At 44.8% G+C, this 16,463-nt stretch overlaps 1 protein-coding gene across 1 annotated transcript; it reads right to left on the reverse strand.

The window, feature by feature from the left end:
• Window positions 1-404: 404 nt before the first annotated feature.
• Window positions 405-13,799, reverse strand: LOC311270387 (uncharacterized protein). The gene is made up of 2 exons (XM_084375227.1): window positions 9,918-13,799; window positions 405-1,951 (listed from the first exon to the last, which is right to left on the reverse strand). Exon 1 carries the CDS (start codon window positions 13,668-13,670, stop codon window positions 10,581-10,583), a length of 3,090 nt encoding a protein of 1,029 aa, XP_084231353.1. The 5' UTR covers window positions 13,671-13,799; the 3' UTR covers window positions 405-1,951; window positions 9,918-10,580.
• Between the last annotated feature and the right edge of the window lie 2,664 nt (window positions 13,800-16,463).

The raw sequence follows: 16,463 nt of genomic DNA on the forward strand, positions 1-16,463 counted from the left end.
GGTTTCACCTTATCCAAAGTTTGAAGAAAGTATCTCAAAATGTAAGTTTTGGTACGTTTTAATTAAAGAGACATATTCAAATCAAATGCAAAACACATATAAATAAACATTTTCACATATGGCAATACTTGTCTTAAAAATGCATGACTAACCAACTCACCAATTGGGTATGAATACCAAAAGATAGTTAAGGTAAAATATATATATAGCATGATAATAATGAGCATTAAAGTGTGAGCTATACTATCGGCCCATTAGGTACCGAGTGGTATTACAAGACAAGATTGTATTCACATTCAGTTTGTCCTGCCCTGTGTAATGAACTCAGCTGCTTCGTGGGGACATTAGGTTTTCCAACATACCATCAGAACCAACACATACCTGACGAGACAGACAACACTAGATTAATTTGCAGCCAATTTATTTTATTCTTATATTTTACAATTAACCTAAGTTGCATTTCTTTGGGTGGGAGGAAGCCGGAGCACCCGGAGAGAACCCACGCAGACACGGGGAGAACATGCAAACTCCACACAGAAAGGTCCAAGAATCTGGAATCGAACCCAGGACCTTCTTGCTGTGAGGTAACAGTGCTAACCACTGTACCACCGTGACGCCCTATGTCAGCCAATTCATACATTTTGACGTTTCACTTTTTATAGGGAGAGAGCAGAGACCCAACATTCCCCCATGAGAAAGGCGACAGCAGCAAGGAAAAACTGCCTTTTTAAAATGGCAGAAACCTTGAACAGAGCCGGACTCTAGGTGAGCAGCCATCTGCCTTAAATGGTTGGGTTGAAAGAGAAAGAGGCAGGGGCAGGAATTGTCCTACCTTGCATGTCTTGGGGTGGGAGGAAGCCGGAGCACCCGGGGAGAACCCACGCAGACACGGGGAGAACATGCAAACTCCCACAGAAAGACCCCAGCCAGGAATTTAACCCTTGCTGTAAATCTAACTGTGAGGTAACAGTGCTAACCACTGTACCACCGTGACGCCCTTTGTCAGCCAATTCATACATTTTGACATTTCACTTTTTATAGGGAGAGAGCAGAGACCCAACATTCCCCCATGAGAAAGGCGACAGCAGCAAGGAAAAACTGCCTTTTTAAAATGGCAGAAACCTTGAACAGAGCCGGACTCTAGGTGAGCAGCCATCTGCCTTAAATGGTTGGGTTGAAAGAGAAAGAGGCAGGGGCAGGAATTGTCCTACCTTGCATGTCTTGGGGTGGGAGGAAGCCGGAGCACCCGGGGAGAACCCACGCAGACACGGGGAGAACATGCAAACTCCCACAGAAAGACCCCAGCCAGGAATTTAACCCTTGCTGTAAATCTTACTGTGAGGTAACAGTGCTAACCACTGTACCACCGTGACGCCCTATGTCAGCCAATTCATGCATTTTGACGTTTCACTTTTTATAGGGAGAGAGCAGAGACCCAACATTCCCCCATGAGAAAGGCGACAGCAGCAAGGAAAAACTGCCTTTTTAAAATGGCAGAAACCTTGAACAGAGCCGGACTCTAGGTGAGCAGCCATCTGCCTTAAATGGTTGGGTTGAAAGAGAAAGAGGCAGGGGCAGGAATTGTCCTACCCTGCATGTCTTGGGGTGGGAGGAAGCCGGAGCACCCGGAGAGAACCCACGCAGACACGGGGAGAACATGCAAACTCCCACAGAAAGACCCCAGCCAGGAATTTAACCCTTGCTGTAAATCTAACTGTGAGGTAACAGTGCTAACCACTGTACCACCGTGACGCCCTTTGTCAAACCAGTTTTGAGATGACGCCTAATTAGAGACGTTATATCTCACGACACTTTTTGAATATCCCCATGAGCATCACTGGGCTCAGGGGGACAGAGGGGAGAGAGAGAGAAAGAGAAAGGAGGGAATAGGGGATAGTAGGAGGGGGGGAGGACAGGGTAGTAGGCACCAGCTGGGAATCGAATCCAGGACCTACTTGCTGTGTGGTAACAGTGCTAACAACTGCACCGCTGACAGCAGCAGCAGCTGGAATGGACTGTCTTTAGCAGCGAGGGCCTTTTGGTCTGTGTAGCCTGATCCTGAGCCTCATCATTCTTCTGTCCCTGACGAATAGATGCTTTTCACATCGGCCCAACATGTGGGTGGGTCTTTTACACAACCTGAAACATAACCCAGATCCTCCAGAGAAACCGGTGGAAATAATGTGGGATCCTCATCGGTTTCTTCCAGAGGGGCGGCGTGGACCTTCTTCTTCCAACATTTGCAAAAGCGGCTCCACCAAGACGACTTTTTCTTGTGGACTTTGTCTTGTGTTTTTGCAGCAGCCACATCACAGGAAGCGTTCACAAAGGAATCATTTAAAATCTGCCTCATGTGTTCGTCAGTGATGTTCAACTCCTTGGTAAATTTTGAAATTAACTCTTGGGTGAGTGCCTCTTTCTCACATACTTGGCAAGAGGTGGCACTCCATGTGTGCAAGCTACAGTATTGGAGGGGTAATGAAAGGTCAGCTTTGAGCCCTTTCGACCAAACCTTCATCCCCTTTACAAAGCTGTCATACAACTTCTTCTGCACATCCAAGCTATAAACACATCTGCTCCATTCCTTCCGCTGCTGTTCAGTAAGGCCGTCCATGAATCCTTTGACTATGTTGTAGAGAGCACTGTTGTCCTCTTGGGAATCTTCAAGATGTCTGTCCTGTGCTGAATGTCTTGAGGTGGAGTCCGCGTACACGATCTGGTCTTTCACTTCAACTGGAGACTGTCCGTGATTCTCTGGTGGTGGAGGCGAGCTAGTGGTTGAGGGTTCGGCTGCTGTGTCTTCTTTCTGGGAAGGTGCCTCCATCTCGTTGGAAGTGGGAAATGGAGATCCTGGTTTTGGCAAATTAGCATCGGTGCTGGATGACCCAATGACCTCACATGCATGTCCTGGTGCCGGCAGCACCGTAATGACTGTAGTGCCTTTATCCATGCCTGTGACATGTTCTGCCTTCTCAGCAGTCCAGATGTCCTCACTGGACCTGATTGAGAAAGTGTTGTACAGCTCTCTATAAGATGCACAGCCAAATTTCAGGTTATTGCTGCCAGTCTCGACATTTTCATCCACATTTTGCTCAGCTCCCACATAAACCTCTGAAGGTTCAAGATGTCCGTCCTGTCTGTAGGGTGCTGGTATCGAATCCATGTCTGTGACAAGGTCGTCCTCCATGACAGGAGACGTCATATCGCAATGCTCCACTGCTTGAAATGAGCTGATTGAGGCAGTATGAGACCTTTTGTTGTGAAATGTAGAGTCACATTTCAAGGAGCTGCTTTCTGATACGTTATCCACACCCAAGGCTTGTTCATCAGTCACCTTTGTTCTTGAATGACAATTGAAAAAACACTTCCATGCAGACTTAAACCCCTTAAAGATCTTTTTGCCCTTCCTTGGAGGAGATTTCTTATCTGCCTTCGGTGATTTTTTCAAATTAGAATCGCTGCTGGCTGATCCAATGACCTCATCCACATGTTCTGCTCCTGACAGCACCATGGAGGATTCAGGTGTTGCATCAATGTCTGTGACTGCTTCCTTACCAGTCATGGTGTCCTCACTGGAACTGATTGAGACAGTGGTAGACAGCTTTCTAGTAGGTGCAGAGTCAGACGTCAGGTCGCAGCTGGCAGTGTCAACATTTTCATCCACATTTTCCTCAGCTCCCACATGAACCTCTGAAGGTTCAAGATGTCCATCCTGTCTGTAGGGTGCTGGTATTGAATCCATGTCTGTGACAAGGTCGTCCTCCATGACAGGAGACATCACATCACAATGATCCGCTGCTTGAAATGAGCTGATTGAGGCAGTATGAGACCTTTCGTCATGAAATGTAGAGTCACATATGGAGTAGCTGCTTTCTGATACGTCATCCACATCCAAGCCTTGTTCATCAGTCACCTTTGTTCTTGGATGACAATTGAAAAAACTTTTCCATGCAGACTTAAACCCCTTAAAGATCTTTTTGCCCTTCCTTGGAGGAGATTTCTTATCTGCCTTCGGTGATTTTTTCAAATTAGAATCGCTGCTGGCTGATCCAGTGACCTCATCCACATGTTCTGCTCCTGACAGCACCATGGAGGATTCAGGTGTTGAATCAATGTCTGTGACTGCTTCCTCACCAGTCATGGTGTCCTCACTGGAACTGATTGAGACAGTGGTAGACAGCTTTCTAGTAGGTGCAGAGTCAGACGTCAGGTCGCAGCTGGCAGTGTCAACGTTTTCATCAACATTTTGCTCAGCTCCCACATGAACCTCTGAAGGTTCAAGATGTCCGTCCTGTCTGTAGGGTGCTGGTATCGAATCCATGCCTGTGACAAGGTCTTCCTCCATGACAGGAGACGTCACATCAAAATGCTCCGCTGCTTGGAATGAGCTGATTGAGGCAGTATGAGACCTTTCGTCATGAAATGTAGAGTCACATGTCGAGAAGCTGCTTTCTGATACATCATCCACACCCAAGGCTTGTTCATCAGTCACCTTTGTTCTTGGATGACAATTGAAAAAACACTTACATGCAGACTTAAACCTCCTAAAGATCTTTTTGCCCATCCTTGGAGGAGATTTCTTATCTGCCTTCAGTGTTTTTGTCAAATTAGAATCGCTGCTGGCTGATCCAATGACCTCATCCACATGTTCTGCTCCTGACAGCACCATGGAGGATTCAGGTGTTGAATCAATGTCTGTGACTGCTTCCTCACCAGTCATGGTGTCCTCACTGGAACTGATTGAGACAGTGGTAGACAGCTTTCTAGTAGGTGCAGAGTCAGACGTCAGGTCGCTGCTGGCAGTGTCAACATTTTGCTCAGCTCCCACATGAACCTCTGAAGGTTCAAGATGTCCATCCTGTCTGTAGGGTGCTGGTATTGAATCCATGTCTGTGACAAGGTCGTCCTCCATGACAGGAGACGTCATATCGCAATGCTCCACTGCTTGAAATGAGCTGATTGAGGCAGTATGAGACCTTTTGTCATGAAATGTAGAGTCACATGTCGAGAAGCTGCTTTCTGATACGTTATCCACATCCAAGTCTTGTTCATCAGGCACCTTTGTTCTTGGCTGCCTGTCGCAGAAACACCTACATGCAGACTTAAACCCCTTAATGAATTTTTTTCCAAACCTTTGTCTATATTTCTGATAAGTGCAGTTTCTGGCTGGTCCAACAACCTCAACTGCATGTTCTGTGGAATCCATGTTTCTGAAAAGGTCTTCAGTTCCATCTCCTTGATGCTCTGCAAACACTCGCCGGAGGTAAAAAAACTTCTGCGAGTGCTGCGCCACCTTTTGTTGGGTGCGACAGGCCCATTGACCCTCAGAGTCAGCAGTGTCGGAGTGTCCCTCAGACTCCCACCTGACGATATGCTGCCCCAGCTCGCTGAGATTGTCAGCAGCTCTATCCAGTGTCATTAGGACGAGCATGTTGGCAACATCAGAGGTCACTGAGGTAGTCGAAGAAACAGAGGAGACAGAACTCTCACTTTGGCGTCTGGAGGGTCTGGAGGTTGATTCTGGCTGTCTTGTCCTGTCTGTGGAATGTTCTCCTGCTCTTTCCATTTTTTCTGGGTCCTGAGAGCTTTGTTTAATTTTTGTATTCTTCTTATTTCCTTCCTGATTCTTCTTGCCTTTCATGCCGCTAATTTTCAGATGAAGTTGTAGTGGGTGAAAGTGACGATGACAATCTGAAGATGAAGATTCTCTTACTGTGTTGAGATTTCAGTTCGAAGTCTAGGAGTGATATGAGGTTCACTGTGGAGCTTCTCCCTCTATGAACTCTGTAGAATGGAACAGTGGTGATGCATGAAAGGACTTCTAAGGTTGTAGAGTTCTGTTCTGCTTTGATCTGTGCTTTGATCTCAATGTTCTAAAACACACACACACACACACACACACAGACACAGACAGACACACACACACACACATACATACACACACACACACACATTTTCTGTACACGAAGCAGCACAACATCAAAATATTCACACATACACAGACTAAAGCTCTCCCAGACCTAGCCACTCTCTCACCCACTGATAATAAATAATAAATGCCAAAATACATACAGTAAATGCACATATACAAAAAGCTAAACAAATACTTACATTAACGTTAATTATGACCATATGTCAAGTATAATATTTGGAATTAGAAACAGAGGCAGGTTGATTGAAGACAAGTCAAAATAAAAGCAGGTAGATCCAAGTGAACTGGGTGGGTTATGTCAATCAGATGGAGCTTTACTGTTAATTTACAGAATATCATGCAATAAAGTTCCCAAGCTACCATCAAACTGCGGACGTCTTTTATTATACAGTACACATCTAGGCCATGGGGACTGGCCCTTTGAAAGAACAAATATGATTCTTCACTGAAGTCACACAGTTTATTTAGTATAGTATTTTCATTTTCCAAATAAGAAGCAAGCTGTAAACTGACAAAAGTTGTGTTTGTTTATTGTTTACTTCAGGATTAGAATAAATAAAGCCACCTACTTTTGTATCCAGACATATGATTGTTACATGCTCCCCCCTTTCATGATCATGTGATTATGGCCACAGCGATAAAAGACGAACCAGAGTATAATTCACACAGAAAGCCGGTGCCACGGCTCCAAGAGAGGCGTGACGATATGCGTCATGGTGATGACGTGTGTTTTTTTCAACGTGTTTCACCGGTGTTTACCTGTTAATCTAAACATGTACCCGCTGTCTGTTTATAATCACATGGATGCTGTTATAATGTGTTGTGATTGGGATCCTGACCCACCAAACTACCTGGAAAGTGACAAAGTTACGCTTTTCTCTAAATTACATAATTACATAATTGCCATCAGTAAACAGGACGCTGTCTGACTCTATCACTCGCGGGGAGGGAGGCTGTTTTCTGGGGGAAAGTTCACTGAAGTGAAGGTGGAGGGCTGACCGTCACAGTGATTTTTTCACTGCGACAAACAGTTGGTTAGTTAAAGTTTTTTGCCGGGGACAGGCGCTGTTTTTCAGGCAGAAATGTGACGAAGAGTTGGTAGCAGGGGCGCAACTACCTACTTTCTGAGGGGTATGCAGACATATTATAGGCCCCCCCCCCCCCCCACCACCACCCTTTTTTTCTATTTTCTTCAATGTTTCACACACTTTTATTTTTCATATTGCAGCAGGTGATCAGCAATAACAAAAAATAATGTAATAACATGTAGCAGTGGGTCTGTATTGCAAATATGACATTATGGCATCTAAACAACAGTTTTTATATGTTTCAGTGTTACCACTACATTGTTACATGGCGTGCCCTTGCACTCGCCCATTTATCAAGAATGGCATCAAATGAAATAGACCGTGCCACACTGTTTTCAATTGAGATCACTGCTAATTGGGTCAGGCAATCATTGCTCATACTCGAACGAAGGTATGTTTTGATAAGCTTCAGCTTACTCTTTTGAAAGGTAACACTCTGAAGTTTTTCCCCAAACTGAAATAATCACTGTAAGTGCTACTACCATTGAGTAATCTAAGTTGGAACACACTGAAGTACAATGTTTTTATTCTCGCCTGAGTTTTTGTTTTGCAATCAGATGCCTGCTCCTCCTCCTCCTCCTCCTCTTCCTCCTCCTCCTCCTCCTTCCCATCATTATTCATACCTTTCATACATTTCCAAATGTTTTTAAATTAACTCAATAATATCTCATAAGAAACAAATCTCTATCTGTCACTAAATGAAATCATATTCCTGGCATCTAAATACTAAGTGACGTTTTGAAAGAATAAAGAACGTGTTTCAGTATCAGATCCTTCCTCCTCTCCTGTCTCTGTGCTGCTGTCCTCCTGCTGTGAGCCTGCACGTTAGAGGGAGGGGCTGCTTGTCTCAATCAGCAGCGGTATACGAGAGTTTGCAAGGTATTAGATTTGTGACAAACTATAGGATTAACGATTAGATGACACACAGACAGCTTTCTTTTTAGCTTGTTTAACGTTAGCTGCTCTGCCCCGTGCTGCGACTGTGAATGTGGAGACGGAGCAGATTAAAATATCGTGCTCTACATGTTCACGTTAATGCATGTTGAACAGGTGTACTGATAAAGTTTTGGTAAAGGTTTTATTACACTTTACTAAATAGGAGCATTGACAGGAGCATCACTACAAACATGTTCCTTTATTTTTCTTGACATGATCTGTAATCAGTACACAGTTGCAACAAGACAACAGTAACCTGTCGTTTTACTAGTAGTAGCTTTAGCTAACCTGAATATTTACAAGCCTCCTCTTGATACACTGACATAACTTACCCACTGTCTTTCAACCACTTAGAAAAACTTTTTTTCATTCCCTCAAAATCTTTATCCTTCTCCCTCTTTCTGTTTTGTGCCCCCGAGAGCTTTCTCTTCTGCCTCTCCATCTCTGCCCCCCGTCTGTCATGTAAACAACACGATTCAAAACGGAAAAAAAAAAAAAACGCGCTCCAGCGCGTGCTCGAGGGGGCGCGCACTGGAACGGCTATAGTGTGTTGTGTGTGGGAGGGGGCGTGAGGAGGGGAGGCGAGGGAGCGGAGGGGCGCCTAATGACATGCCTCTCTGTTACTGATCATATCATTGATTTACACATGCACAAACAGCTGTTAAATACAGAAAATGCCGACTCAAATTTTTTTTCCCCCCATCGCTTTGGCGCCCCCTCTAGCGCGGCGCCCCTATGCGCCGCATATAGTGCATACCCACTTTTTGCGCCACTGGTTGGTAGGACCGACAGGCTGACAGACACTTATCCACGTATAACTGCGGTATTTTTCTCCTCATATAAGTTGCCAAAGACACTACCAGTTACTACGTTATTGTTGTTTGGTCCTGTAATGTTTCTTTGTGGGACATTTCTCTATATTTTGTTGAGTGATGGACCTGTTTAGTTATCAGACAGTGAACACCATCAGATCGACATGGCCTCACTCCGTGCCACCGGCTTATCCGTTCACACTGGTTCGGTTCGGTCCGGTAGTCCGGAGCCTTCCGTAGCAGATACGCAAGGCCTCTATTTCTGCCGGATGCCGGAACATCATTAATGTTATACTCGTCTTATTCTGTGTTTTTCCCACAATTGAAAGTCAACAGCAACTAAATCATTGTAGCAGATTGTTGTTGTAGCAAGAGGAGCATAGTGTTAGCAGAAAGCTAGCAGCTACCTCTTCTGAAGAACATTAACTGCTTCCATTAATATATTAAAATATATTAATATATTTTTTAAGTATTTTGAAAATCTCTAATCTATTTTTTTTAACTGTTACTGTATTTATTCATCTATATATTCTTTGAACATAAACAATGTCCGCTTGAGTGTGGCGGGAAAGTATTTCAGGGGTTTCACCTTGTCCAAAGTTTGAAGAAAGCATTTCAAAATGTAAGTTTTAGTACGTTTTAATTAAAGAGACATTTTCAAATCAAATGCGAAACTCATATAAATAAAAATGTTCACAAATGGCAATACTTGTCTTAAAAACGCATGACTACCCAACTCACCAATTGGGTATGAATACCAAAATATAGTTAAGGTAAAATATATATAGCATGATAATAATGAGCATAAAAGTGTGAGCTATACTATCGGCCCATTAGGTACCGAGTGGTATTACAAGACAAGATTGTATTCACATTCAGTTTGTCCAGCCCTGTGTAATGAACTCCACTGCTTCGTGGGGACATTAGGTTTTCCAACATACCATCAGAACCAACACATACCTGACGAGACAGACAACACTAGATCAATTTGCAGCCAATTTATTTTATTCTTATATTTTACAATTAACCTAAGTTGCATTTCTTTGGGTGGGAGGAAGCCGGAGCACCCGGAGAGAACCCACGCAGACACGGGGAGAACATGCAAACTCCACACAGAAAGGTCCAAGAATCTGGAATCGAACCTAGGACCTTCTTGCTGTGAGGTAACAGTGCTAACCACTGTACCACCGTGACGCCCTATGTCAGCCAATTCATACATTTTGATGTTTCACTTTTTGTAGGGAGAGAGCAGAGACCCAACATTCCCCCATGAGAAAGGCGACAGCAGCAAGGAAAAACTGCCTTTAAAATGGCAGAAACCTTGAACAGAGCCGGACTCTAGGTGAGCAGCCATCTGGCTTAAATGGTTGGGTTGAAAGAGAAAGAGGCAGGGGCAGGAATTGTCCTACCTTGCATGTCTTGGGGTGGGAGGAAGCCGGAGCACCCGGGGAGAACCCACGCAGACACGGGAGAACATGCAAACTCCCACAGAAAGACCCCAGCCAGGAATTTAACCCTTGCTGTAAATCTAACTGTGAGGTAACAGTGCTAACCACTGTACCACCGTGAAGCCCTTTGTCAAACCAGTTTTGAGATGACGCCTAATTAGAGACGTTATATCTCACGACACTTTTTGTATATCCCCATGAGCATCACTGGGCTCAGGGGGACAGAGGGGAGGGAGAGAGAGAGAGAGAGAGAGAGAGAGAGAGAGAAAGGAGGGAATAGGGGGATAGTAGGAGGGGGGAGGACAGGGTAGTAGGCACCAGCTGGGAATCGAATCCAGGACCTACTTGCTGTGTGGTAACAGTGCTAACAATTGCACCACTGACAGCAGCAGCAGCTGCAACCTGAAACATAACCCAGATCCTCCAGAGAAACCGGTGGAAATGTGGTTTCTTCACCGGTTTCTTCCAGAGGGGCGACCTTCTTCTTCCAACATTTGCAAAAGCAGCTCCACCACGACTTTTTCTTGTGGACTTTGTCTCCAGTGGTCTTTGTCTCTGGTGGTCTTTGTCTCTGATCGCTGGTCTCTGACAGAAATAACTTGCGCTCAGTGATCTGAGTCTCCCTGATGATTTTGGGTAATATGCTGACAGGTGTTTTTGCAGCAGCCACATCACAGGAAGCCTTCCCAAAGGAACCGTTCAAAATCTGCCTCATGTGTTCGTCAGTAACGTCCAACTCCTTGGTAAACTTTGCAAGCAACTTCCGGGCGAGTGCCTCTTTCTCACATACTTGGCAAGAGGTAGTGCTACATGTGTGCAAGCTACGGTATCGGGAAGCAGATCCTTGGAGGGGTGATGAAAGCTCAGCTTTGAGCCCTGTCAACAAAACCTTCATCCCCTTTACAAAGCTGTCAGACAGCTTCTTCTGCACATCCAAGCTATAAACACATCTGCTCCATTCCTTCCGCTGCTGTTCAGTAAGGCCGTCAATGAATCCTTTGACTATGTTGTAGAGAGCACTGTTGTTCTCTAGGGAATCTTCAAGATGTCTGTCCTGTGCTGAATGTCTTGAGGTGGAGGCTGGGTACACCATCTGGTCTTTCACTTCAACTGGAGACTGTCCGTGATTCTCTGGTGGTGGAGGCAAGCTGGTGGTTGAAGGTTTGGCTGCTGCATCTTCTTTCTGGGAAGGTGCCTCCATCTTGTTGGAAGTGGCAAATGGAGATCCTGGTTTTGGCAAATTAGCATCGGTGCTGGATGACCCAATGACCTCACATGCATGTCCTGGTGCCGGCAGCACCATAATGACTGTAGTGCCTTTAGCCATGCCTGTGACATGTTCTGCCTTCTCAGCAGTCCAGATGTCCTCACTGGACCTGATTGAGAAAGTGTTGTACAGCTCTCTATAAGATGCACAGCCAAATTTCAGGTTATTGCTGCCAGTCTTGACATTTTCATCCACATGTTGCTCAGCTCCCACATGAACCTCTGAAGGTTCAAGATGTCCGTCCTGTCTGGAGGGTGCTGGTATCGAATCCATGCCTGTGACAAGGTCTTCCTCCATGACAGGAGACGTCACATCACAATGCTCCGCTGCTTGAAATGAGCTGATTGAGGCAGTATGAGACCTTTTGTCATGAAATGTAGAGTCACATGTCGAGTAGCTGGTTTTTGATACATCATCCACATCCAAGCCTTGTTCATCAGTCACCTTTGTTCTTGGATGACAATTGAAAAAACACTTACATGCAGACTTAAACCTCCTAAAGATCTTTTTGCCCATCCTTGGAGGAGATTTCTTATCTGCCTTCAGTTTTTTTTTCAAATTAGAATCGCTGCTGGCTGATCCAGTGACCTCATCCACATGTTCTGCTCCTGACAGCACCATGGAGGGTTCAGGTGTTGCATTAATGTCTGTGACTGCTTCCTTACCAGTCATGGTGTCCTCACTGGAACTGATTGAGACAGTGGTAGACAGCTTTCTAGTAGGTGCAGAGTCAGACGTCAGGTCGCTGCTGGCAGTGTCAACGTTTTCATCCACATGTTGCTCAGCTCCCACATGAACCTCTGAAGGTTCAAGATGTCCATCCTGTCTGTAGGGTGCTGGTATCGAATCCATGCCTGTGACAAGGTCTTCCTCCATGACAGGAGACATCACATCAAAATGCTCCGCTGCTTGAAATGAGCTGATTGAGGCAGTATGAAACCTTTCGTCATGAAATGTAGAGTCACATGTCGAGTAGTTGGTTTTTGATACATCATCCACACCCAAGCCTTGTTCATCAGTCACCTTTGTTCTTGGATGATAATTGACAAAACTTTTACATGCAGAGTTAAAGCTCTTTTTGCCCATCCTTGGAGGAGATTTCTTATTGCTGGCTGATCCAGTGACCTCATCCACATGTTCTGCTCCTGACAGCACCATGGAGGGTTCAGGTGTTGCATCAATGTCTGTGACTGCTTCCTTACCAGTCATGGTGTCCTCACTGGAACTGATTGAGACAGTGGTAGACAGCTTTCTAGTAGGTGCAGAGTCAGACATCAGGTCGCAGCTGGCAGTGTCAACATTTTCATCCACATGTTGCTCAGCTCCCACATGAACCTCTGAGGGGTCAAGCTGTCCGTCCTGTCTGTAGGGTGCTGGTATTGAATCCATGTCTGTGACAAGGTCTTCCTCCATGACAGGAGACATCACATCAAAATGCTCCGCTGCTTGAAATGAGCTGATTGAGGCAGTATGAGACCTTTCGTCATGAAATGTAGAGTCACATGTCGAGTAGTTGGTTTTTGATACATCATCCACACCCAAGCCTTGTTCATCAGTCACCTTTGTTCTTGGATGATAATTGACAAAACTTTTACATGCAGAGTTAAAGCTCTTTTTGCCCATCCTTGGAGGAGATTTCTTATTTCTGGCTGATCCAGTGACGTCATCCACATGTTCTGCTCCTGACAGCACCATGGAGGGTTCAGGTGTTGCATCAATGTCTGTGACTGCTTCCTTACCAGTCATGGTGTCCTCACTGGAACTGATTGAGTCAGTGGTAGACAGCTTTCTAGTAGGTGCAGAGTCAGACGTCAGGTCGCAGCTGGCAGTGTCAACATTTTCATCAACATTTTGCTCAGCTCCCACATGAACCTCTGAAGGTTCAAAATGTCCGTCCTGTCCTGAGGGTGCTGTTGTTGAATCCATGTCTGTGACAAGGTCTTCCTCCATGACAGCAGACCTCACTTGACAATGCTCCACCACATTCAAGCCATGTTCTTCAGGCACCTTTGTTCTTGGCTGCGTGTTGAATAAACTCCTACATGCAGATGTAAACCCCTTAAAGAATTTTTTTCCAGACCTTCTGGATTCCGTTTCTGGCTGGTCCAACAACCTCATCTGCATGTTCTGTGGAATCCATGCATGTTCTGCATGTTCTGCATGTTCTGCATGTTCTGTGGAATCCATGTTTCTGAAAAGGTCTTCAGGTCCGTCAGTTTCAGGTTCTTCTGTTGTACCCCAATCTCCTTGGTGCTCTGCAAACACTCGCCGGAGGTAAAAAAACTTCTGCAAGTGCTGCACCACCTTTTGTTGGGTGCGACCCTCAGAGTCAGCAGTGTCGGAGTGTCCCTCAGACTCCCACCTGACGATATGCTGCCCCAGCTCGCTGAGATTGTCAGCAGCTCTATCCAGTGTCATTAGGACGAGCATGTTGGCAACATCAGAGGTCACTGAGGTAGTCGAAGAAACAGAGGAGACAGAACTCTCACTTTGGCGTCTGGAGGGTCCGGAGGTTGATTCTGGCTGTCCTGTCCTGTCTGTGGAATGTTCTCCTGCTCTTTCCATTTTTTCTGGGTCCTGAGAGCTTTGTTTAATTTTTGTATTCTTCTTATTTCCTTCCTGATTCTTCTTGCCTTTCATGCCGCTAATTTTCAGATGAAGTTGTAGTGGGTGAAAGTGACGATGACGATCTGAAGATGAAGATTCTCTTACTGTGTTGAGATTTCAGTTCGAAGTCTAGGAGTGATATGAGGTTCACTGTGGAGCTTCTCCCTCTATGAACTCTGTAGAATGGAACAGTGGTGATGCATGAAAGGACTTCTAAGGTTGTAGAGTTCTGTTCTGCTTTGATCTGTGCTTTGATCTCAATGTTCTAAAACACACACACACACACACACACAGACAGACACACACACACACAGACACACATACATACATACATTCCCACATACACACAAAATACAGCACATGAAGCAACACATCAAAATATTCACATATACACACAAAATACAGTAAATGAAGCAACACAACATCAAAATACTCACACATACACACACAATACAGCACATGAAGCAACACAACATCAAAATACTCGCACATACACACACAACACAGCACATGAAGCAACACAACATCAAAATATTCACACATACACAGACTAAAACTCTCCCAGACCTAGCCACTCTCTCATCCACTGATAATAAATAATAAATGCTATTGTAAATAATATTTAGCACTCCGTTGTCTCACATGCCCAATTAAAAACACACTGCCCAGGGTCAAAAGGAGCCTATAATCACAATCTCACTTGCAGAGTACATATAGTATATTTTCATTTCCCAAATAAGAAGCAAGCTGTTATTGCTTTTATTGTTTACTTCAGGATTACACTAAATAAAGCCACCTACTTTTGTATCCAGACATATGATACATTCATTACAGGTGTCTATCTTTCTACATAAGTATCCTTATCTTACCTTACGGCCCCATGCAATCCTCCTTCGTGTACGCATGCTTATCACTGTGGATATTTTTCATGTCTCGCACTTCTATCGTTTCTCACCCCTGAATTCAACCAGATCCACGTTCAGTCCGTCTAGGTTTCACTCTAGTTTATGTGCGTACTTCCACTGGCTCCGCTGCGTATCTACTATGTTGCAGCTCCGGCAGTCTGGACCCTTCTGTAGCAGATACGCAAGGCTTCGATTCCTTCCTGGATGCCGGTGCACGGTGCATCAATTCAGTTGAATTCAGCACAGAGCAGACAGGAAGTCAAACACTGCAACGGCAACATGACATCTGGTTAATTTTCATAATAAAACACTCCATGTTGACGCCAGCATGAAAATGTCAAAAAAGAGAAAAATCCAAGCACTTCTTCTAATCCTTCGGTTGGGAACACTAACCTTTTGTCTGCTTGTTGTTGTGTCAATGACATATATATATAACTGCGGTTGCGCGTGACTGTGCTGCGCCGTGCTGCCCTCAAAATGCATGTGGGGGTTGATGGATGACGGAGCAAAACCGCTCCGCAACGTACATGCAACCAGTGGAACTCCTGGGTTAGTTTTATGACCTGGACCGCCAAACACATTGGCCATTTTTACCAGTTCAGACTGACCAATCAACATGAGGAGACAGACTCAGTAATTTTAATCATGTGTTAATACGTTTATTCATAAAGAGAATAATAACCAATTTGTTGTATTAACACAAATGGAAAAACTTATGTTTTGCAATCTGATACGAATTACTTTGAACTTATAAACTCTTGGGATGAGGTAAATGCGCACACATGCACGCGCATGCACGCACACACACACACACACACACACACCCCTGATGCTGACTGCTAGGCAAGCCAGGGAATCTCACTAGGGTGGATGTACACCATCTGATAATCTTGATGAGATGTTTTTTCCGTCATACTTCACAGAGATTTTTGGACAATGACAAATAAGAGACATGAAAGTACCCAAAGTCATCCACGGTGCTCAAGAACAGCAAAATCTCACCGTGTCTCAAACCAAGCATGACGTAGAACTTAATTAAATCCGGCTGGGAGTGAGACTGTGTTGACTTGGCAGGTTTGTTGTTGAGGATACAAGGATGTGCATTGTTTAATTTGCAATTTGGACACACGACATGTTCAATGTTAACACATTTTGAATAAACTGTAAACCCTGCTCTGTTTAGCTCTCTGGCTTCATGGCTCTGCAGACCGAAACAGGCTCACACATGAGCCCTCTTATGTGACCTCAGCGGAAGCAGACATAAACAAAATGGAGATCGACATGGTGCATCCAACAAAAGCAGAAGGTAAAACAAGTCTTGATGAGTTGGGCGACGCTGTCAACACAGGTTTAATATTCTTGAGCGAGAACTGGAGGTGAGATTTTAAGTTTCTGTCGACAGTAGCATGCTAGCTAACGTTAGCCTCGAGGCTAGAATGTTTACTGTTGCTTTGCAGCACTGTCAGCT

This window comes from Pagrus pagrus (assembly GCF_965226575.1).
Source record: "Pagrus pagrus genome assembly, chromosome: 15".
In the NCBI taxonomy this organism is placed as follows: Eukaryota; Metazoa; Chordata; class Actinopteri; order Spariformes; family Sparidae; genus Pagrus; species Pagrus pagrus.